This window comes from Mandrillus leucophaeus, unplaced genomic scaffold, assembly GCF_000951045.1.
Source record: "Mandrillus leucophaeus isolate KB7577 unplaced genomic scaffold, Mleu.le_1.0 Scaffold52, whole genome shotgun sequence".
Taxonomy (NCBI): domain Eukaryota; kingdom Metazoa; phylum Chordata; class Mammalia; order Primates; family Cercopithecidae; genus Mandrillus; species Mandrillus leucophaeus.
Genome location: NW_012105586.1, coordinates 2,037,761 through 2,061,603, shown reverse-complemented (window position 1 = coordinate 2,061,603; position 23,843 = coordinate 2,037,761). Strand labels below are relative to the sequence as shown.

Below are 23,843 nucleotides of genomic sequence, written 5' to 3'. Positions count from 1 at the left end.
GTCTCTCCCATGTATATGATTGTATAAGTGATCCTCATGAACAAATTTGAGACATTTAATTTGGGTGGCCTAAATGAGGATCATTAAAGAATGTGAATTCTCCCCCCACCCCCAACTTTATTCAGGTTTCTTTCATCAATTTCTTTTTCTTTTTTTTTTTTTTTTTCTTTGAGATGGAGTCTCACTCTGTTACCCAGGCTGGAATGTAGTGGTATGATCTTGGCTAACTGCAACCTCCGCCTCCCGGGTTCAAGGGATTCTCCTGCCTCAGCCTCCCGAGTAGCTGGGATTACAGGTGCCTGCCACCATGCCTGGCTAAGTTTTGTATTTTTGGTAGAGACAGGGTTTCACCATGTTGGCCAGGTTGGTTTTGAACTCCTGACCTCAGGTGATCCACCTGCTTCGGCCTCCCAAAGTGTTGGGATTCCAGGCGTGAGCCACCACCCCCGGCCTCTTTCATGAATTTCATTTGGACAATCTCCTAGGGCATTTTCTGTCTTAATCTAGGATAAGGTTTCTTAACGTTGGCTCTGTTGACATTCGGGTTGGATAATTCTTTGCTGTGGGAGCTGTCTTGTGCATTTTAGGTTTAGCAGCTTCCATGGTCTTTATTCACAAGATGCTGGTAGCAGCCCCTAAGTCATGATCAAAAATGCCTCTGGACATTACTAAATTATGCCCATATGAGAACCTCTGATCAGGGTGGTCTAATCCCAAGGTAAATCACCGTAAGTGAGCAATGGACAGTTACACTGAAAAGATAGACAGCTTTGAGTTGTAGGTAATTTTTGGTAAATTTAAGAGTGACTATTCCCTGAAGCAGCATCAGAATGTAGATGTTTTGCTTTGCCTCCAGTTACTGAAGGGGGCATCTTACAGAGCTTCTTGCCTCATCTTTTAAAACATCTGTGGCCAGGTGCAGTGGCTCACGCCTGTAATCCCAGCACTTTGGGAGGCTGAGGCGGGTGGATCACCTGAGGTCAGGAGTTCGGGATCAGGCTGGTCAACACAGTGAAACCCCATCTCTACTAAAAATAGAAAAAATCAGCTGGGTGTGGTGGTGGGCACCTGTCATCTCAGCTACTGGGGAGGCTGAGGCAGGAGAATCGCTTGAACCCGGGAGGCAGAGATTGCAGAGAGCCGAGATCCTGCCGCTGCACTCCAGCCTGTTCTTTGCATTCATCTACCTTCAGGCAGGTAGAGGAGGAAATCATTCAGTTTTTATGTTGATTTTCATTATTTTCCTTTGACAGATTTTTCTGTGACCATGAAAGAGAGAAATAAAGAATGATCCATGATTTCTAAACACCTTTTCCTGAGGATACAGTCATGTTGGAAGGCCTTGTAGCCTGGGTTCTCAATACCTATTTGGGGAAATATGTCAATAACCTGAACACCGACCAGCTCTCAGTTGCACTTCTCAAAGGTGGGTATTTCTCTGGGTGAGGTACAGCTTTACAGGTGGCATTTCTGTTTTTGTATTTTTTTTTTGTACTGAGAATCTTAAAACTTAATGCCCAGATGGCTTTGTACTAAATGTGTGTAAAAAGGTCCCATATGACCCTGATGATTATTACAGAGTAACTGTATAGCTATATTGTTATAGATTTTAAGGAACTATTAAATATATAAAAAAAAAAAGCAAAATAAGCTATACTACTGGTGACTGTGCTTAGTCCCAGTTAATTTTTTAGCTTTATGAAGCTTTATGGAGGCAACCACAATGTACTGACAGTGGCATTGATTTTGGCTTCAAATACTATTTTGTCATTTATTGGCTATATGAACAATAGCTCATATTGAAATTCTAAGCCTCAGTTTCTTTAGACAGAGATACCTCCAGAGGGTTGCTATAAGGATCAACTGGAATAACATTTAAAGTCCCTAGTCTGCTGGCATATAGTAGGTGCTCAATAAAAGTTTTAAAATTGATTACGGTGAGGTGTTCAACAGAATTTCTGAGGTTTTGGCTTGCTTAATAGTAAAGTACCTGAAGCTTGAGACATTTTACGCTTTACAGGCCTAGACTTGGTAAATGCAGTCCCTGATTTGGCATGGGAATTTGAAAGCTGCATTTTCTCCCTTTCCTTGTTTTAATTTAAATTCTCTTTGCTCAACTCAAAATGGAGCTTTTTGACATATGTAGGAAGAGAAGAAAGTCAGTCTGCAAGTGTGTAAAATCATAGGAAATGGGAAGGAGACTTCAAATACAGTGAAACCTCACCTTCGTGGATGTGAGTTTTGGTAAGTGGACCAGGACAGGTTAGAGAGAACAGTGACACAGCTGTTTGCATAGTCTGAGAATAGAGTACCAGTGGTTCACCTGTTCCTTTAAATGTGTTGCTTTCCGGCGGGGCATGGTGGTTCACGCCTGTAATCCCAGCACTTTGGGAGGCCGAGGCAGGCGGATCACCTGAGGTCAGGAGTTTGAGACCAGCCTGGCGAACATGGAACCCCTCTCTGCTAAAAATACAAAAATTAGCTGTGCGTGGTGACAGGCGCCTGTAATCCCAGCTACTCGGGAGGCTGAGGCAGGAGAACCGCTTGAAACCGGAAGGTGGAGGTTGCAGTGAGCTGCGATCACACCACTGCACTCCAGCCTGGGCAACAAGAGTGAAACTCCATCGCAAAAAAAAAAAAAAAAAAAAAAAAAGTGTTGCTTTCCATGTTTTTCTGACCAAATGATTATGGCAGTGATAGGCCATGGGCAGAGCTGTCATGGTTATGCCTCCCCACTCTCTTCCTTTCCTTTCCTATTCTGGTTTTCCTCTTGTCCTGAAACAGGAGCTAAGTGGAAAGCGAGAGTGAGCAGTCTGTCAGGGAAGAGGCTGCGTTCAGAGTGCGAATAGTAGTGTCAAGTTCACCTCTCTGGTCTCTCATTGAAGTTTTCAGACCACTGTGAAGCTAACTACATCATATGAGGTGTAGGTAACAGGGCCTAGAAAGACAGCTGCAGACTGTGACCCTGCTAATCAAAGAGCTGGTTCTGTCGGGAGTGATATGGCAACAGCATTTGCCGAAGCAATGAATAAATAGAAATGGATGATATCTGATGTGTTACAGAGTCATACTAACATTGCTCAGCAGTTTTAGAATATATCTTGTAACAACAACTCTGTTTATCTGGTACCTTAAACTGCTTTTCTGCCCTTATTTCCTTTCTAAAAACATTATTCTTTATGGCTTTTAATGAACCTGTTGAACTTGAACAATATTTCTCTGCAGGATAGAAAAATACTTTTTCTTTCATAACTAGTGTTAGTATGGTACCTGATGCTTATGGATCCAAAGCACATCACAGAGCTTGGCCAGAAACATCTTGGGAGCACGGAAGTGTACCGAGGGAATGGCTTCGTAAAGAAGTTGGTTCATCTGCTTGTTCATCTCTGACACAGTTAAGCAGTGTGTGGGGATAGAGAGGGTACTAGATAGGAATGAGAATGTTCTTTCTGTTTTTTGAGCCAGGGTTTCTTTCTGTCGCCCAGGCTGGAGTGCAGTGGCGTGATTGTACCTCACTGCCACCTTGACCTTCTGGGCTCAAGCAATCCTCCTGCCTCAGCCTCCCAAGTAGCTGGGACCACAGGCATGCAACACCATGCCCAGCTAATTTTTGTATTTTTTTGGTAGAGATGGGGTTTTGCCATGTTGCTCAGGCAGGTCTCGAACTTCTGAGCTCAAGTGATCCTCCCACCTGGGCCTCCCAGAGTGTTAGGATTACAGGTGTCATCCACTGCACCCAGCCGAGAATGTCATTTCAATCTATCTACAGATATTTACTGTTCTAGATGCTTTGAGAGATGCAAAGGGGACTGAAATAGTGGTCAAGGGTATTGATTCTTTTAGCTAAACTATGTGTTTGAATCACAGTTCTTCCATTTGCCAGTAACGTGAGCAGGTTACTCAGTTTCTTCATGCTTCACTCTCCCTTTCTGTGAATTGGAGATAATATTAACTATCTCGTAAGGTTCTGAGGACTGAGAAATTAATGTGGGTCAGAGAGCTTAGAGCTGTTCTTGGTATATTGTAGGCTCTCAGACAATGTTAGCTGTCATCATCCATCCTCATAGTCATCACTGTGTGATTGGATTGGCTGGCAGTTTGGACTTCAAAGAGATTGTATATATATGTGTGTGTGTGTGTGTGTGTGTGTGTGTTGTATCCACATACGAAAAGTAGCAAAATGCAAAGTAACATGAGTTGTTTAAGAATGGAGATAGACTTAAAGACAATAAACAAAATACAAAGTAACATGAGAGGATCACCTGAAGCCGGGAGTTCAAGACTAGCCTGGGCAACATGGTGAGATCCCTTTTCTACAAAAAAAAAAAAAAAAAAATTAGCTGGGTGTGGTGACGCGTGCCTGTGGTCCCAGCTACTTGGGAGGCTGAGGTGGGAGGATCGCTTGAGCTGGAGAGGTTGAGGTTACATGGAGTTGTGTTCCCTCCACTACACTCTAGCTTGTGTGACAGAGCAAGACCCTTTCCCCCTCAAAATTTTCACTTGTTCAGTCATTCAAAAACATTTATTGAGGCTGGGTGTGGTGGCTCACGCCTGTAATCCTAGCACTTCGGGAGGCCAAGGCCAGAGGATCACCTGAGACCAGAAGTTTAAGACTAGCCTGGACAACGTGGTGAGATCCCTTCTCTGAAAAAAAAAAAAAAAAAATGAGCTGAGTGTTGTGGTGCACACCTGTGGTTCCAGCTACTTGGGAGGCTCAAGGAGGATTGCTTGAGCCTAGGAGGTCGAGGCTGCACTGAGCTGTGTTCTTGCCATTGCACTCCAGCCTGGGCAACAGAGCAAGACCCTGTTTCAAAAAAAAAAAGTTCATTGTTCAGTCATTCAAAAATATTTATTGATGCTGGGCATGGTGGCTCACACCTGTAATTCCAGCACTTTGGGAGGCCAAGGTGGGCAGATCACTTGAAGCCAGGAGTTCTAGACCAGCCTGGGCAACATGGTGAAACCCCATCTCTACTAAAAATATAAAAGTTATCAGGGAGAAACTACTATTATTTATTTGTATTGTTGTGAGGATTAAATGAGATAATGTGTGTGAAGTGCATGGACACAGTAAGACCACACTAAATGGTAGCTGCTATTCTTTTTTTTTTTTTTTTTTCATTTGAGAGAGAGTCTCACTCTGTTACCCAGGCTAGAATGCAGTAGTAGGATCATAGCTCACTGCAGCCTTGAACTTTTGGGCTCAAGTGATCCTCCTGCCTTAGTCTCCAGGGTAGCTGGGACTATAGGTGCATGCCACCATGCCTGGGTAATTTTTTATTTTTCGTAGAGACAGGGTTTCACTATGTTGCCTAGGCTGGTCTGCAACTCTGGGCTCAAGTGATCCTCCTGCTTGGCCTCCTAAAGTGCTGGGATTATGGGCATGAACCACCGCGCCCATCTTCTTATTCCACCTCTATAGTCCCTGATCTTAGAGGACTGTTAACCTGTTTGGGAGACAAATTATACAGTAATACAAGGAAGTATAGATTAAATGGTTATTCTGGAAATACAGGCATCATATGAGGGGGTGTGAAGGAAGAGAGCTGTCCATTCTGCCTGTAGGACTCTGGGAAGGTTATGGAGATAGCTTTTTGAGTGGATCTTTTTCTTTTTCTTTCTTTTTCTTTTTTTTTTTGTTTTGGAGACAGGGTCTTGCTCTATCACCCCAGGAGTGCAGTGGCACCATCACAGCTCACTGCACCCTTAACCTCTCTGGGCTCAAGCGATCTTTCCATTTCAGCCTCCTGAGTAGCTGGGACTACAGGCATGTCCCACCATAGGTCCAGCTATTTGTTTTATTTTTTGTAGAGATAGGGTTTTACCATGTTGCCAAGGCTGGCCTTGAACACTTGGGCTCAAGCAGTCCTCCTGCCTTGGCCTCCCAAAGTGCTGGGATTGTAGGCGTGAGCCACTGCACCCAGTCTTGAGTGGATTTTAGCAGGATTTCCATAGGTGGCACTGGGCAGGTCCCCACATTCCAGGTGGAATGCACCCTGTGAGCAGAGGCTGAAAACTTGCAGGATGTTTTTGAAATGGTTTGGGGCCAGAAGGTAGGTGGCTCACGCCTGTAATCCCAGCACTTTGGGAGGCTGAGGCAGGTGGATCACTTGAGGTCAGGAGTTCAAGACCAGCCTGGCCAAGATGGCGAAACCCCCGCTTCTACTAAAAATATAAAAAAAATTAGCCAGGCACGGTGGCAGGTGCCTATAATCACAGCTACTTGGGAGGCTGAGGCAGGAGAATTGCTTGAACCCAGGGGGCGGAGGTTGCAGCGAGCTGAGACCGCGCCACTGCACTCCAGCCTGGTCAACAGAGTGAGACTCTGTCTCAAAAAAAAAAAAAAGAAGGTAGAGGCTGCCAGTATCACGTCAGAGTCTGAACTTCAGCCTGGGGCCATATCGTATATTTGTAACCCAAAACTTCCATTTCCCTCCTTTTTGTTTTTATAAGCTTCTAACGTTAGGTTGATTCTTTAACCTGGAGCAGAGGGAAGAGGATTCAGTAGCCATTAGAAATTACTAAGAAATGACCAACCTCTAAATTACTCCCAGTTTAGTGAGTAGATTTCTTGCTAGCCTGAGATGAGGAGTTTTTGGATGAGACATCCGTGAGTAAGTGTGTAATGTCTGCCTGGAGTAAGTGACCAACATTATCATTTATAAAGCACTCGGTACTTTGGGTGCTTTTTTGCTTGGCTCTTTGGAGGGACCTTTCCCTGCAGGGCCAGTCGTGGGTTCATATTTGAGTGGGTGGGGACTAGGAAATCTTCAGTCTTAAACTACGGCCGTGCTGGTTCGCTGGATTCCTTTGCTTTTGGCTTGGTGTAGGCTGTTGTTTCTTCTCATTTTTTCCTTTACATTCTCTCTGTCCTTTCTAGATCTTCTCCTTTGCCCTCCATGCTTCAGCTTTAATTTTTCGTGGTGTGAGTTGCCTGTAATTCCCTTTCCTTTCCCAGGGTTGTACAGCTGCCAGGGAAGCCCAGAGCTCACCTGCCTTTGTGACAGATTTGGGCATTGAAAAGTAAGGTGGTTCGGGCTGGGTGCAGTGGCTCACGCCTGTAATTCCAGCACTTTGGGAGGCCAAGGTGGGTAGATCACTTGAGGTTGGGAGTTCAAGACCAGCCTGATCAATATGGTGAAACCCTATCTCTACTAAAAATACAGAAAATTAGCCGGGTGTTGTGGTGGGCCCCTGTAGTCCTAGCTACTCAGGAGGCTGAGACAGGAGAATCGCTTGAACCCAGGAGGTGGAGGTTGCAGTGAGCCGAGATCGCGCCATTGCACTCTAGCCTGGGCGACAAAAGCGAGACTCCATCTCAAAATAAAAATAAAAATAAGGCGGTTTGAAGTGTAAATCATACTATTCAAAAGAAGAAACTATTTAATTGTCACCTTTAAGTCTATTTCAACTAAGGGAAATGTTTCATGATTTTTTTCCCCCTTATGTTCATTTTCTCCCCAAATGTGGATATGGGGTTGTTTCACTGGGGTTATAAACTTTTCCTTTCCGTTAGTCTTAAGGTATGGTGGTGGGGTCGGGGGGCATGGCCCATGAGGACAAATGTTCCTGCAAAAATCAAAAAATAAATTGATTGTATTTGTTCAGAATCTGCCAAGTTGCTAGATTTGAATTTTCTTCTTTTTTTTTTTCCCCCTTTTTCTTTTTAGAGACAGGGTCTAGCTCTGTTACCAAGGCTGGAGTGCAGTTGTGCAATTATAGCTCACTGCAGCCTTGACCTCCTGGGCTCAAGCGATCCTCCTGCCTCAGCCTCCCCAGTAGCTGGGACTACAGGTGCGTGCTACCATGCCTGGCTAATTTTTAAAAATTTATTGTAGAGTTGGGGTCTTGCTGTGTTGCCCAGGCTGGTCTTGAACTCCTGGGCTCAAGCGATTTCCCAGCCTCAGCCTCCCAAAGTGCTGGGATTACAGGTGTGAGCTGCCGCACCTGGCCTGAATTTTTTAGAAACCAGTAACCCAGAAGTCCTGAACAGTCATTTAAAGGGAAACATAATCACATCTTCTGCATTATTTTGTACTTGGAGTAAAAGGCTGTCTTGCATTTCTTACCAACTAATGGTGGTTGTCTGTACTTCCTGTTCTTGAAAAATGTATATCTCACACAGACTTAGGTTGCTCAAAAATTGCCTCGTGTCGCTCGATTTTGTAAAAACAATGGCAGTGATTTAAGGTTGGGGACTCTGCCTTCTCTTTTTACATTTCTAGTGGCCATTACAGTGCCTCCCACAGAGCAGGGCTCTGTATATGTGAGGGCAAATGGCTTGCATAGCCAGGAGAGTGATGGATCTAGCTGCCCTCTTGTTTGTTCACTTTTGGGTTTAAGTCATAAAAGCTGGGTCTGAAAAGAATTTTCAGTGGTGGTCCTGTGTCTGGAATTGGTGGGTTCTTGGTCTCACTGACTTCAAGAATGAAGCTGCGAACCCTCACGGTGTTACAGTTCTTAAAGATGGGGTGTCCGGAATTTGTTCCTTCAGACGTTCAGATGTGTCTGGAGCTTCTTTCTTCTGGTGGGTTCGTGGTCTCGCTGGCTTCAGGAGTGAAGCTGCAGACCTTCGCAGTGAGTGTTACGGCTCATAAAGACAGCGTGGACCCAAAGAGTGAGCAGCAGCAAGATTTACTGCAAAGAGCGAAAGAACAAAGCTTCCACAATGTGGAAGGGGACCTGAGCGGCCACTGCTGACTGGGGCAGCCTGCTTTTATTCCCTTATCCGGCCGCACCCACATCCTGCTGATTGGTCCATTTTACAGAGAGCTGATTGGTCTGTTTTGACAGTGTGCTGATTGGTACGTTTACAATCCTTGAGCTAGACACAGAGTCACAGAGTGCTAGTTAGCTAGATACAGAGTACCAATTGGTGCATTTACAAACCTTGAGCTAGACACAGAGTACCGATTGGTGTGTTTACAAACCTTGAGCTAGACACAGTGCTGATTGGTGCATTTACAATCCCTGCGCTAGACACAGAGTCAGAGTGCTAGTCCTCCAAGTCTCCACTAGGTTAGCTAGATACAGAGTAGCAATTGGTGTATTCACAAACCCTGAGCTAGACACAGAGTGCTGATTGGTGTATTTACAAACCCTGAGCTAGACACAGAGTGCTGATTGGTGCGTTTACAATTCTTGAGCTAGACAGAGAGTACTGATTGGTGTATTTACAAACCCTGAGCTAGACACAGAGTGCTGATTGGTGCACATACGATCCTCTGGCTAGATATAAAAGTTCTTCAAGTCCCCATCCAGTTCAGGAGCCCAGCTGGCTTCACCCAGTGGATCCTGCACCAGGCTTCAGGCAGAGCTGCCTGCCAGTGCGGAGCTGCGCCTGCACTCCTCAGACCTTGGGCTGTCCCGGCGCCACGGAGCAGGGGAGCAGGGGAGCAGGGGGCCGTGCCTGTCGGGGAGGCTCAGGCCGCCAGGGAGCCCACCGCAGGGGGAGGAGCTCAGACACTGCAGGCTGCGGGTCCCCAGCCCTGTCCCATGGGGAGGCAGCTAGGGCCTGGCAAGAATTTGAGTGCAGGGTGGGCGGGCCAGCACTGCTGCGGGACCCAGGGCAACCTCTGCAGCTGCTGGCCCGGGTGCTAACCCCCTCATTGCCCTGGGCCGCGGTGCCGGCCCGCGGCTCCGTGTGCGGGGCCTGCTGAGCCCGCGCCCCTGCCCACCGGAATTCACACCGGCCAGCCAGCACAGCATGCAGCCCGGGTTCCCGCCTGGGTTCCCGCGTGCGCCTCTCCCTGCACACCTCCCAGCAAGCAGAGGGAGGAGGCTCCGGCCTCAGCCAGCCCAGAGAGGGGCTCCCACGGTGCTGTGGCCGGCTGAAGGGCTCCTCAAGCGCCGCCACAGTGGATGCTGAGGCCTGCTAGCACATTCTCACCTCTCAGTCCTGTTCCTTCCTTTGCTTTCTGATCAGTTATTACACTTGTAAGTAGAGGTGCTAAGAAGTTCTCCCAGAAGAGAAGAGTATAATTCCTTTTGAAGACCAGTTTCATTTAATTAGATCATAGACTTTTGAATACTGTATGTGCTATAGTCATTTTGGGGAGGGATTGAGGGTGGAAGGAACTTGTTAGAAACTGCAAATTTCTGTGCTTCAATCCCAGAGATTCTGAGTTAGTTGGTCTGTGGGTGGGACCCAGGAGCCTGCATTTCATCCTAGATGAGTCAGATTTTGATGTTTCTCTGGTAAATACTAGCCTAAGCGAGGGGTCAGCAAAGGGGCCAGTGGGCCAGATCTGGCTGGCAGACTAAGAATGGGTTTTGAATTTTTGAAGGTTCATAAAAAAAAAAAAATAAAAGGAGAATACGCAACAGACATCATATAAACCCTAAAATATTTACTATCTGGCCTGTTACGGAAAATGTAACTCTTGGTCATAACTCTTCATCAGCGCCTAAGCTTCAGCTCTCATGTAGACGTTAGAGCAGATGGCCTGGAAATTCGTTTAGATGAAGCGTATGGGCTGGTGGTAGCACTACACATGATATAGCCTGTTCTAGATATAAAATTTCAACCTCCACATGATATAGCCTGTTCTAGATGTAAAACTTTCCCTTTAACCTACACATGATATAGCCTGTTCTAGATGTAAAACTTTAACCTACACATGATGTAGTCTGTTCTAGATGTAAAACTTTCCCTTTAACCTTCAATGTTTTACACACAGTAGTAGGTGGCCTTCTGTATTTGTTAAATGGATATTTCATGATGCTGTTTTTATTTTTAGGTGCTGTTGAATTAGAAAACTTGCCATTAAAGAAAGATGCCTTGAAAGAATTGGAATTACCATTTGAAGTCAAAGCTGGTATGTGGAACTAAAGGACGGGGAGGAAATTTGAGTCTTAAATTGTTTGGGGTGTGAAAACTGAGAGCCCTGGAGTTTGTATCGAGTTGACCAGTTAGAGGAAGGATATAGCAAATGTTAGAGATTATGCCAGTCTTAGAGTGTGGTCTTTGGGCCACTCGTATCAGGATGACCTTGTGATGGTGGTAGGGAGGTCAGGTGATCCCCAGACCGAGTAAATCAGAATCTCTGAGGGAATGTCATTGAACCTATGTGTTTAATAAGCACTCCAGGTGATTCTTATGTTTCCTAAAATGTGAGAACCTCTGTTCTACATTCAGGGTTTCCTTTTCTTTCCCCTTTCATTTTTCTTTTTCTTTTTCTTTTTTCTTTTCCTTTTTTTTTTTTTTGAGACGGAGTCTCGCTCTGTCACCCAGGCTGGAGTGCCGTGGTGCGATTTCGGCTCACTGCAACTTCTGCCTCTTGGATTCAAGCAATTCTTCTGCCTCAGCCTCCAGAGCAGCTGGGTCTACAGGTGTGCCCCACCACGCCCGGCTAATTTTTTTGTATTTTTAGTAGAGATGAGGCTTCACCTTGTTGGCCAGGCTGGTCTTGAACTCCTGACCTCAGGTGATCTGCCTGCCTCAGCCTCCCAAAGTGCTGGGATTACAGGCGTGAGCCACCACGCCTGGCCTCCATTCATTCATTCATTCATTCATTCATTTATGACAGGGTCTTGCTTTGTCACCCAGGCTGGAGTGCAGGGATGTTATCATAGCTCACTACAGCTTTGAACTTCCTCCTGCCTCAGCTTCCCCAGCTATTAGTTGAAATGGTTGAATACAGCTACGTGCTACCAAGCCCAGCTAAATTTCTGAATTTATTACTGGATTACACAGTTGATCACTTGATGTTGTCATTAAAAATACCATTGTTGGACTGGGCTTGGTGGCTTTCACCTGGCATCCCAGCACTTTGGGAGGTTGAGGCAGGAGGATCACTTGAGGCCAGGAGTTCAAGACCAGCCTGGGCAACATAGCTTGACTCTTATAAATTGAATATAAAGAAAGCTTGTATTCTAGGAGGCTTGGCTAGAAATGGAAGAACTTGGGAAATAAGTATCACAATTCTACCGAGCCATTTGGCTTTCTCATCAGCCCAGGTTCTCATGAAGAATCAGAATTCTTTATTGAGAGAAGGCCAGTGCCATGTTACCTACGTTTTAGTTTGTGGTGAGGATGTTCAAGATTGGATATATCATAGGTCTGATGACTCCCAACTAGTACTTATCAACCAGACAAGGAATAATGAACAATACATGAGTTTAGTGTCCGTGGGCTTGTGCGGGAGCCGGGGAGGAAAGACACTCTAGGGAAGTGTAAGATGTATTCCACTTGGAAAAGGAGATGGTTTCTAGAGGAGGGATGTTGCTGTTGATGGGGTGAAGTCTTCACAAACTTTTTCCAGCTTACATAAGTGATTATACCTTGTTCTTACAGATGTCAGCCTCCTAACACTTGTTTCACATGTGCAAGAGCCTACTGGCTGTTGTTTTAAATAAATAAAAAAAGTAATGACAGCAATCCATGCTCCTTAAACAAAATTGTGAAAATACCAAAAAATGGAAAGAATTAAAAATGTGCAGACAGTGAACGAGACTTTCCTTCTCCTTCCAGGCTTCATTGGGAAAGTAACCCTTCAGATTCCCTTTTATCGCCCCCATGTGGACCCTTGGGTGATCTCCATCTCCAGCCTTCACTTAATTGGAGCCCCAGAAAAAGTACAGGATTTCAATGATGAAAAGGAGAAGCTGTTGGAAAGGGAACGCAAGAAAGCACTACTTCAAGCCCTAGAGGAGAAATGGAAGGCAAGGCAGAGATCTTTTGGGCCATAAGAGCAGTTGTGGTGACACGTGTAAGATGAGCAAGAACACTAGATTGAGCTAACGCTGACTCTTGCCTTTGTAGAATGAACGCCAGCAGAAAGGGGAGTCCTATTGGTATTCAGTTACCGCCTCCGTAGTTACGAGGATTGTGGAGAATATTGAAGTAAGTCCTGCTGACTTTTATAAAAGTGTCAACATGAGAGGGATTTCTCAGGTTTAAATGTGTTTCTCTTCTTAGTTTCTCGTTTCTCGTGGGTTCAGCTGATCTAGGGTGTAGATGGGGCTGGCTGCTCAGGTCTGCCCTTTTGTGGGCTGTGCCAAGGGGAAAACCTGAAAAGCAAGTCCTACGCTCTGTGGCAGACATAGAGTTTTCTTGCTTCAGCTGGCATGAGAAGGAGTTTTCACATCTCTTCCATTTCACTTCCCGCACTTTCTTTTTGAATGTTGGAATCCCACCTGCTAAAGGATTTATCTCCTAAGAATCCAGGTTACTTGAGCCTTGATGACTATATGGCTTCAGGGCAAATCACTTCACCTCTCTGGTCTCAATTTCTTCACCTGTAAAATGAGAGAGGTTAGATGCCTCGTCTCTAGTTGATGACAGAGTGAGTTGTGAATTTGCGAACAGCTCACTAAAATACCTAACCTCTTGCTGGTGTATCTGGTGGCAATTTGACAAGTTACAGGACTGGGGCTGTTGGCCTTGGCCATGTTTTCTACTTCAATTTTAATTTTGTTTCATCCTCAAAAACTTGATCAGGGTCCCACTGATTTTCATGAGTGTTATAAGAGTTTGTGCATACTTACTAGGTTTAGAATTTTCTTGCAGTGCCAATGTGACACAGGCCAAATGTGTTCAGTGTATGTCATGTTCCCAAAAATTATAGTCTGAGGTTTTTGGTTTCATAACTTTCCGAACTTTGACAAACAAATTTTAAAAGATTAGTCACTATTTTTATTTTATCTTAGTTTAAATAATTTTATTGAGATATAGTTCTTATGTCAGAAAGTTCAGTCTTTTAAAGTGTGCAATTTAGTGTTTTTTTAAGTATATTTACAAGGTTGTGCATTGGTCACCGCTAAATAATTCCAGAACATTTTCATCATCCCAACTGGTGGTCACTGCCAAAGCTGGGCTTGGTGGCATGTACCTGTAATCCCGGCTACTTGGAAGGCTGGGGCAGGAGGATGACTTGAGCCCAGGAGTTGGGCTGCAAGGCTGTAGTGAGCTATAATAGTGCCCCTGCACCCCAGTCGGGGCAACAGACCAAGACCCTGTATCTTAAAAAAATCATAATAATTTAAAAAAGTAGTCATTGCCAATTCCCCTCTTCCTTCAGCTCCTGTCAATCACTAATCTACTTTCTCTCTAGATTTGCCTATTCTAGACATTTCATCTAAATGGAATCATATAATATATGGCCTGGCCATTTTCACTTGACATGATGTTTTCAAGGGTCATCTGTGTAGTAGCATGTTTCAGCACTTCATTCCTTGTTATGACTGAATCATATATTCCATTGTATGGATTGTCAAAGATTAAACAAAGCCAAACGTCAGAGCAATAAAAACAGATTTTACTCAGTAACTACTGACAGCCGAGCTCCAGGCTGACTTGTGCGGAGGTAGCTGGGCCTTTTAAAGGGAGCTTGAGGGTGCAGGGAGGTAGAGTGAGTGGGTACTCAAGTGAAAAATTACAAGGCGTTGGTCGCTGTGAATGTCATTAGGCTAGCTGTGTCTGCTGGCAGTGATCAAAGTTAGGATTCGATCCTCCCTCAGACTGGGAGATTGAGGCCCTACCCTTCCTGATGATTACATTTCAAAGGAATGGCTTTCAGGTCCTTGAGAAAGAGACTCCTGAGCTGTAGGAGATACAAGTCGAGCTTCCCAAATCCGAAAATCCGAAATCCTCCAAAGTCTGACACTTTTTGAGTGCCCACATGATACTCAAAGGAAATGCTCATTGGAACATTTTGGAGTTTGTATTTTTGGATTTGGGATACTCAGCTGGTTAAGTATAATGCAAATATTTCAAAATTCCCCCAAAAATGAAATCCAAAACACTTCTTGTCCCAAGCCTTTCGGATGAGGGATACTTGACCTGTACATACACATCTCTCGAAGAAATGGCACAATTGAATAGCTCTGTAAACCTAGAAACCCTTTTCAGTAAATATGCTATAAGAAAGGGAGGTCAGGGGCCTATGTCAGGTGTTGGCTGGAATAAAGGGTACGTTCTTTTGATAGTCCTGAGCTTTACCAGGCAGGAACTCAATAGGGGACTGTGTTGTTCCCAGGGACGTGGCCTCAGGCTGCCAGAAGCCATATTAAAGTTGGTCAAGTCTCTTTTGAAGGGAATGTTCTTGTTGAGAGTTCTTGCATTTCTCAGGACATGTGACATTTTGTTTATTCATTCGTGAGTTGCTGGACATTGGGGTTGGTTCTCCTTTTTGCTGTTATGAATAATATTGCTGTAAACATTTGTGTACAGGGTTTTTGGGTGAACATGTTTTCAGTTGTCTCAAATAGATATCTTGGAGTAGAATTGCCGAATGATGGGTTAACTCTGTTTACTTTTTGAGGAACTACCAAACTGTTTTCCAAAGAGGCTGCACTATTTGACGATTTCACCAGCAATGTATGAGCGTTTTGTTTCTCCATATCCTCATCAACGTTTATTATTGATTATGGGGCTGGGCTCGGTGGCTCACGCCTGTAATCCCAGCACTTTGGGAGGCCAAGGCAGGCGGATCACTTGAGGTCAGGAGTTCGTGACCAGCCTAAAATACAAAATTAGCTAGATATGGTGGCGTGTGCCCGTCCTCCCAGCTCCTTCGTGGGGAGGCTGAGGCAGGAGAATCACTTGAACCCAGGAGGCAGAGTTTGCAGTGAGCCAAGATCATACCACTGCACTCCAGCCTGGGCAACAAAGCGAGACTCCATCTCAAAAAAAAAAGCCTGCAGAAATGGTGAGATAACATTTTCTCTAACACCATTCAGGACATAAAGAAAAAAAGTAACAAAAAAAAAAAAACACCAAAAATCAAACATTTATTATTGATTGTGTGCTAGTGGGTGTGAAATGATGGTCTTGCTGTGGTTTTGATTTGCATTTTCTTAATGGCTAAGGATACTGAATATTTTCCCGTATATTTACTGGCCACTTGTGTATCTATTTTTTTGGAGAAATATCTATTTGAATCCTTTGCCACAATTTATTTATTTATTTATTTTTTTGAGTTGGAGTCTTTCTCTGTTACCCAGGCTGGAATGCGGTGGCGTGATCTTGGCTCACTGCAACCTCTGCCTCCCAGGTTCAAGCGATTCTCCTGCCTCAGCCTCCTGAGTAGCTGGGATTACAGGCCTGCGCTATCGTGCCTGGCTAATTTTTTTGTTTTTTTTGAGACAGTCTCGCTCTGTTGCCTACGCTGGAGTGCAGTGGCGCGATCCCGGCTCACTGCAAACTCTGCCTCCCGGATTCATGCCATTCTCCTGCCTCAGCCTCCCAAGTAGCTGGGACTACAGGTGCCTGCCACCATGCCCAGCTGATTTTTTTGTGTTTTTAGTAAAGACACGGTTTCACCATGTGGGCCAGTCTGGTCTCGAACTCCTGACCTCAGGTGATCCACCTTCCTCGGCGTCCCGAAGTGCTGGGATTACAGGAGTGATCCACTGCGCCTGGCCATCCTTTGCCTATTTTACAAATCAGTTTATCTTTTTATTGTTGAGTTATAAGAGCTCTCTGTATATTCTGAATACCAGATTCTTATCAGATTTGCAAATACTTTCTCCTATTCTGTGGATTGTCTTTTTACTTTCTGTTGTCGTTATTATTAACACATAATCTCACTCTGTTGCCTAGGCTGGAGTGCAGTGGCGCCATCATACCTTACTGCAGCCTCTATCTCCTGGGCTCAAACAATCCTCCTGCCTCAGCCTCCTGAGTAGCTGAGACTCCAGGCTCGTGCCATCATACCTGGCTATTTAAAAAAATTTTTTAGTAGAAGTGAGATCTTGCTATGTTGCCTAGGCTGGTCTCTAACTCTTGGGTTCAAGTAATATTCCTGCCTCAGCTTCCCAAAGTGCTGGGATTATAGGCATGCACCACTGTGCTCAGCCTGTTGTTATTTTTTAATTCACTGAAGCAGAGTGCCTTTTCTGTAGCCCACTTACAGGGAGGGGCCAAGGGAAATAAATACGTACATATGTACATACATACAAAGTTTATGTGCTGTACTGGTTTCCTTGGTCCAGATGTGGGGACATAGAGGCAAGATGAAGATATCAGCAGAGCAGGAGGAACAATTGTCTGTATACAGTGGCGTTACTTTAATTGCTTTTTAAAAGATGTCTTCTGAAATGATTTAATGGAAGTATTGGAGCTCTTTTTTTTTTTTTTTTTGAGACGGAGTCTAGCTCTGTCGCCCAGGCTGGAGTGCAGTGGCCGTATCTCAGCTCACTGCAAGCTCCGCCTCCCGGGTTTACGCCATTCTCCTGGCTCAGCCTCCTGAGTAGCTGGAACTACAGGTGCCTGCCACCTTGCCCGGCTAGTTTTTTGTATTTTTTAGTAGAGACGGGGTTTCACCGTGTTAACCAGCATGGTCTCGATCTTCTGACCTTGTGATCTGCCCGTCTCGGCCTCCCAAAGTGCTGGGATTACAGGCTTGAGCCACCGCGCCCGGCCAATTGGAGCTCTTTTGGTAAAAAATCACAAGAGAGTTATTATAACATAATATAACATATTATAACATGACATAACAAGAGAGTTATTGTAACACTCTTAGGAACTTACAGGATACTGGATATGTGTGTGATGTGTTTGTATAAAGTGCCTGCTGTGGTTTCCTTTAGTGGCTCAAGGGCTCAAGGGCAGTTTGACCCCTAACTATAGTATTTCACCCACAGCAGTTATTTAAATGCTTTTTCTTTCTTCTTTTCTTTGGAACACTATTCTGCAGGTGCATCAGCTGCTTTTTCTTTTTTCTCTTTGCAGTTAAAAATTCAAGATGTCCATTTACGCTTTGAAGATGGTGTCACCAATCCCTCCCATCCTTTTGCGTTTGGCATCTGCATTAAGAATGTGTCCATGCAAAATGCTGTGAATGAGCCTGTGAGTATGAAATGTGATGACAAAGCAGGAAGAAAGCCATGCTCTAGGAATTTGGGGCTCTGCCTTTTGCCATTTTGTGTTATGTAAATGAATCACATTCTTTTCCATTGCCTTCTGTGGTAGGCATGGGTGTCTCTTGTGTGTTTGCAGCAAATCAAATTTGCTGAAATAGGGAAACAGGGAATTTTCTCTGACCTTTGGTTATATCACTTTCATTTTATGCACAAAGAAACTAAGAGGCAGAAAGGATTTTGTGTTTGATTTTCTTCTCGTGTTACGTACACTCCCTGGGTAAACTCACTCTGTTTCATAGTCGTACCTACCACCAGGGAATATTTGCTGATGGCTTCCACATTTTGAACTCCATTCTCCACCCTTTGACCTTCATATTCGTGGTTTTCTTAAAACTACCGCTTGTCTCAGAACACTCTGTTTCTTCACATGCTACACAAAAAACATTTTTGACACCAGGTGTGTGAGGGTTTTCCCCCACACACCAAGCAATTCTCCATCACATACTAAGTTGGTATCCTGTAGTTTAAGTCAATTCTGACACTATTGGGTTACTGCAGACCCTGCCGGGTAAGGGCTCAGTCCCATAGGACCACCCTCCACTTCAGATGCGAGTCACAAGGCCCAGGTTGTGACCTGTGCTTCTGACTAGAAGTTGGAGTTCCCACAATTCCCCTCCTCAGGTTTGGTAATTTGCTAGGATGGCTCACAGGACTCAGGGTAACACTTTACTTACGTTTGCTGGTTTATAATAAAGGATGCTATGAGGATACAGGTGAATATCTAGATAAAGAGGGCCACGCCCTGCTCCAGTGTTCAGCAACTTGGAAGCTTAGCAGATCTTATGGTTCAAAGTTTTTATGCAGATTAATCTCCAGTGCCACCAACCAGAGGTCAGTGAGTGGCACTGAAAGGCCCAACCCTCTAATTACTTGATCTTTTCGTGATGAGCCCCATCTTGAGGCTGTCTAGGGACCCCATCAAAAGTCACTTAATTAGCATATACTGAGGTGTGATCATGAGGTTTTTATGAACAACAATGACACTCCTGTCAGGAACTTCCAAGGGTTTTAGGAACTCTGTGCCAGGAACCTGGGACAAAGATCAAATACATTTCATGTTATACCACAGCTTGTCATAACTACCAGAATGATCCTGTGTATTCCATCTGCCCATTTTGTCCCCCAAATGAAGTATTTTTCTTTATTCCCTAACATTTTACTGAATGTAAAAACCAATAATAACTAACAGTTTTGAGTACTTTTATATGGCAGACACTGTTCTTAGCACTTTCCATGATTTAACTCATTCAATTAGCCTTGATTTTCACCACTGCTGTGATCCTAATAACCCTACTGAGGACACTGCAGCATAAGAGGTGGAGTGAAAAGTGGAACCAGGCCTTGAACACAGGTGGACCGACTCTAAATTAGGGCTTGGCAAACTATGACTTGTGGCCAAGTCTGGCTTCTCACCTGTTTTTGTAAATAAAGGTGTTTTAGGTCCCAGCTGTGCTCATTAGTGTTGTCCATGGTGGAGTACTGTAGTTGCAGCAGAGACTGCATGGCCTGCAGAGTCGAAGCTGTTGACTCTCTGGCCCTTCATGGAAGACTGTGCCATCCCTGCTCCTCACCCTGTGCTCCTGCCTGCCACACTGATCTCTAGAAGCTGTGTGCTCCTCCTTTCACTTCTTACTCTTCAATTTCCATATCTAGTTATTCACACGGTCCTGCTACTTTTTCCTACAAAGCATCTCAAACATAGCTCTTCCTGTCCATCCTCATATGACCGTCACCCTGCAGGATGCTGTCAGGTTTTACCTGGACTAATGAAATACGCTGTTCTGTGATCTCCAGGATCTTTCTATTTGTCCTGTACCAATGCTTTCCAGTGTTTTCCGTGTCAGAACCCACATAGTAAAAAGATAGTATTTGTATAGTACACGGGGGCAAATGGTTGTGGCTGCTTGGGGCTGGAAGTGGCCAGCTCAGAGTAACCACATGTTTCTAAGATGTAACTTGATCCCATACACTGGCTCATACTTGAGGCACTCATAACTCATTTTTTTCTGGCACACTGAAGGGAAAGCCCTACTTTACACCGTCACCAGACTTCTTCTTCTGAAACACATACCTGGTCGTGTTACCTGCCTGCATCAAAATGTTCAGCAGCTCCGCATCACTTAAGGCCTGAAGTCCAAACACCTTAGCGTGGCATAAACTTCCTTTCCTAATGAATTTGATAACTAGGGCAGCCCTAACAGATTGCCACAAACCAGATGGCTTAAAGCAATGTAAATTTATTCTCTAGACGAGAGGTCTGAAGTCAAGGGGTTGTGGCCAGATCAGTACCTTCTGGAGGCTGAGGGGAGAAACTGTCCCGTGCATCTCTCCTTGGCTAGCTGCTGGCGGTCACTGAGGTTGCTCAGCTTGCAGGTGCTTCACGCAGCCTCTGCCTCCGTCTTCACGTGGCCTTCTCCCTGTGTCGTTTTTCTTCTTGTAAGGACAGTACCCATTAGATGAGGGCCTCCAATACCCATAAGATGAGGGCCTCCACTAAACCAGTATGACCTCTTAATTTGATTACATCTGCAAAGACATAATTTTCAAATAAGGTGACATACACGCTTCTGTGTGGTTATGACTTTTTTTTTTTTTTTTTGGGAAGGGAGGACACCATTCAACCCAGTGCACCTAGTAACATTCCAAGCTACTTTTCTCAACTCTTAGCTCACTCCTCATCCCAAATATGCATTCATCCACATGTACCAATACTGCCCCCACCCCATACATCCAGTGTTCCAGTTACACAGATAGACTCACTGTTCCCTGAAGATATCAGGCCTTTTGTACGGTCGCCCTTCTGTATCCTCAGGTTCCATATCCATGATTCTACCAACAGAGGATCAAAAATACTCCCCCTCTGGCTGGGTGCAGTGGCTCATGCCTGTAATCCCAGCACTTCAGGAGGCCGAGGCGGGCAGATCGCCTGAGCTCACAGATTCAAGACCAGTCTGGGAAACATGGTGAAACCCCATCTCTATTAAAAATAAAAAAATTAGCCGGGCGTGGTGGCGCATGCCTGTAATCCCAGCTACTCAGGAGGCCGAGGCAGGAGAATCACTTGAACCCGGGAGGTGGAGGTTGCAGTGAGCCAAGATCGTGCCGTTGTACTCCAACCTGGGCAACAAGAGTTTAACTCCATCTCAAAAAAAAAAAAAAAGAAAATTCAGTATAACAATGATTTACATAGCATTTACATTGTATGAGGTATTGTAAGTAATCTAGAGATGATTTAAAGTGTACAGGGAGGATATATGGGTAGGTTATATGCAAATACTATGCCATTTTAAGAGACTTGAGCATTTGCAGATTTTTGTATCTTTGGGGTTCTTGGAACCAACTCCCTGCGGATACTGAGGGAGGACTGTATGGTTGACCCAGCCCTTTCCTCCTACCTGACCATTTGCCTGAAACTTTTACATCTTTCGACAATCATCTGCACAGTGACATTTTCTTGTTTGCTCATAGCATCGTATAGATTTTTCTTCTGCTTCCCTCTGTGTCATTAAAATTATGTATTTGCATGTTTGTATCCCCAGTTAGCTAGATTTTGAACTCTGTAAGAGCAGAAGCGTGTTTGAGTTATATATCCACAGCACCACGTAAAGTACCTGCCACATGATTTTTTACAAATGATTTGTTGAATGAATGACATTCACGAATAAAGACAGTCATCCTGTTTTCTTCTTTGTCTTTTTTACCTTAGGTACAGAAACTAATGCGGAAAAAGCAATTAGACGTAGCAGAATTTAGCATCTATTGGGATGTCGATTGCACTTTACTGGGGGATTTGCCTCAGGTGGAGTTACAGGTATGATTTCGGCAGGGGGCTTTGTTGCAAGACAGCATGGAAGGGAAGTGGCGTCGGATCACTGCCATTGAGGCTTTTGTCTCCTGCGTCTGATTCCCATTCCCACCCACTGTTCCTCAAAGCCATTCACTCTCAAGTGTGTTTGCTTGAGGTACTTGATAAGTATGTGACTTTGAACAATTTATAGTGCTTTGTTTATGTATGTTTTAAATTTATGCTAGACTGTAGGTTTCTTTGGTTTATTTTATTCAACTAAAGCTATGTTTTTAAGATGTTGCTGTTTGTACTTCCAATTCATTGCTCTGACTACTGCATAGTATTCCACTGTTTGCATGTGCATGTAACATAGTCATGCATCTAGATTTTTTCCATCATTTATTTATTTATTTTTGTAGAGATGGGGTCTCACTCTGTTGTCCAGGCTGGTCTTAAACTCTTGTGCTCAAGCAGTCCTCCTGCTTGGCCTCCCAAAGTGCTGGGATTATAGGCGTGAGCCCCCACACCCGGCCTAGGCATCCAGATTTGAAATGAACAGAGCACCAGCACTGAATCTTAAAGAGGAGCTTTCTTACCGCATTTATGTTTAAACTTCACTTTGGTGGCGTTCCCTTAAGCAATATTTAAAAAGTCATAAATCATCAGATATAAAATATTATTGTTTGTGAAGGATTGAAAAACCTCTCAGTTTAATCTTTTTTCTTTTCTTTTTTCTTTTTTTTTTTTTTTTTGAGATGGAGTCTCACCCTGTCGCACAGGCTGGAGTACAGTGGCGCAATCTTGGCTCACTGTGATCTTTGCCTCCTGGATGCAAGCAATTCTCCTGCCTCAGCCTCCCCAATAGCTGAGTTTACAGGCGCCCACTGCCATGCCCAGCTAATGTTTGTATTTTTAGTAGAGGTGGAGTTTCACCATGTTGGCCAGGCCAGGCTGGTCTCGAACTCCTGACCTGAAGTGATCTTCCTGCCTTGGCCTCCCAAAGTGTTGGGATTACAGGTGTGAGCCACCACACCCAGCCAGTTTAATCCTTCTATAAATAATTTATAGGTGGTTTAAGTGAAATGGGGGAAAATAGCTCATTTTTTCCCCCACCCAGGGTTATCTTTTGCTTGGATACTGTTGTACGTGATGGTTTTTTTCTTCTTCTTTTTTGTTTTTTTGAGATGACATCTCGCTCTGTTGCCCGGGCTGGAGTGCAGTGGTGTGATCTTGGCTCACTGCAACCTCCATCTCCCGGGTTTAAGTGATTCTCCTGCCTCAGCGTCCTGAGTAGCTGGGATTACAGGCGCATGCCACCATGCCCGGCTAATTTTTGTATTTTTAGTAGAGACGGGGTTTCGCCATGCTGGCCAGGCTGGTCTCGAACTCGTGACCTCAGGTGATCCACCTGCCTTGGCCTCACAAAGTGCTGGGATTACAGGCATGAGTCACCATGCCCGGCCGGTTTTTGTTTTAATTCGATTACATAAACACTGTATCCATACAGTAAAACAATATGCAGCAATGAATAATAAAGGTAAAGATCTTTATGGCTGTGTAATAGTCTCTAAGATATAGTATGAAGTTAAACTAAGGTAAAAACAGCATTTATAGCATTTGTTGAGGAAAACAGAAAATTACAGATGTCTCTGCATGTGTACAGAATGGCTTGGGTGGGAGACATGAGAAGCTGGTGTCATTGGTTGCCTCTGAGGAGGTAAAGTGGGTGGCTGGGGATGAGACCAGGAAAGAGATTTCACCTTTTTTTCCCTTTAAAATTTTAAACCATGTGAGTGTATTACCTATTAAGAAATAGAAAGGCTGGGCGCGGTGGCTCACACCTGTAATCCCAGCAGTTTGGGAGGCCAAGGTGGGTGGATCATGAGGTCAGGAGATGGAGACTATCCTGGCCAACATGGTGAAACCCTGTCTGTACTAAAAATATAAAAATTAGCTGGGCATGGTGGTGCATGCCTGTAATCCTAGCTACTTGAGAAGCGGAAGCAGGAAAATTGCTTGAACCAGGGAGTCGGAGGTTGCAGTGGGCCGAGATTGCGTCACTGCACTCCAGCCTGGCAACACAGCAAGACTCGTTTCAAAAAAAAAAAAAAAAAAAAAAAGAGAAAAGAAATATAAATAAAAAATTTGAAATACTAGAGAGTTTTATAACCCAGTTTTATAGTGTTTTTGG

General features: G+C 44.5%; 1 protein-coding gene across 2 annotated transcripts in view; it reads left to right on the top strand.

Annotated features, from left to right (window-relative positions):
• The first annotated feature begins 1,248 nt into the window (after nt 1-1,248).
• Nucleotides 1,249-23,843, top strand: part of VPS13D (vacuolar protein sorting 13 homolog D (S. cerevisiae)) — a 279,483-nt gene continuing 256,888 nt past the window's right edge. For both annotated transcript variants that reach the window (XM_011996567.1, XM_011996566.1), the window contains exons 1-6: nt 1,249-1,426; nt 10,740-10,817; nt 12,473-12,663; nt 12,764-12,844; nt 17,675-17,791; nt 21,572-21,676. In XM_011996567.1, the coding sequence (XP_011851957.1) occupies nt 1,330-1,426; nt 10,740-10,817; nt 12,473-12,663; nt 12,764-12,844; nt 17,675-17,791; nt 21,572-21,676 (669 nt within the window). In that variant the 5' untranslated portion in view covers nt 1,249-1,329. The remainder of the gene's footprint in view (nt 1,427-10,739; nt 10,818-12,472; nt 12,664-12,763; nt 12,845-17,674; nt 17,792-21,571; nt 21,677-23,843) is intronic.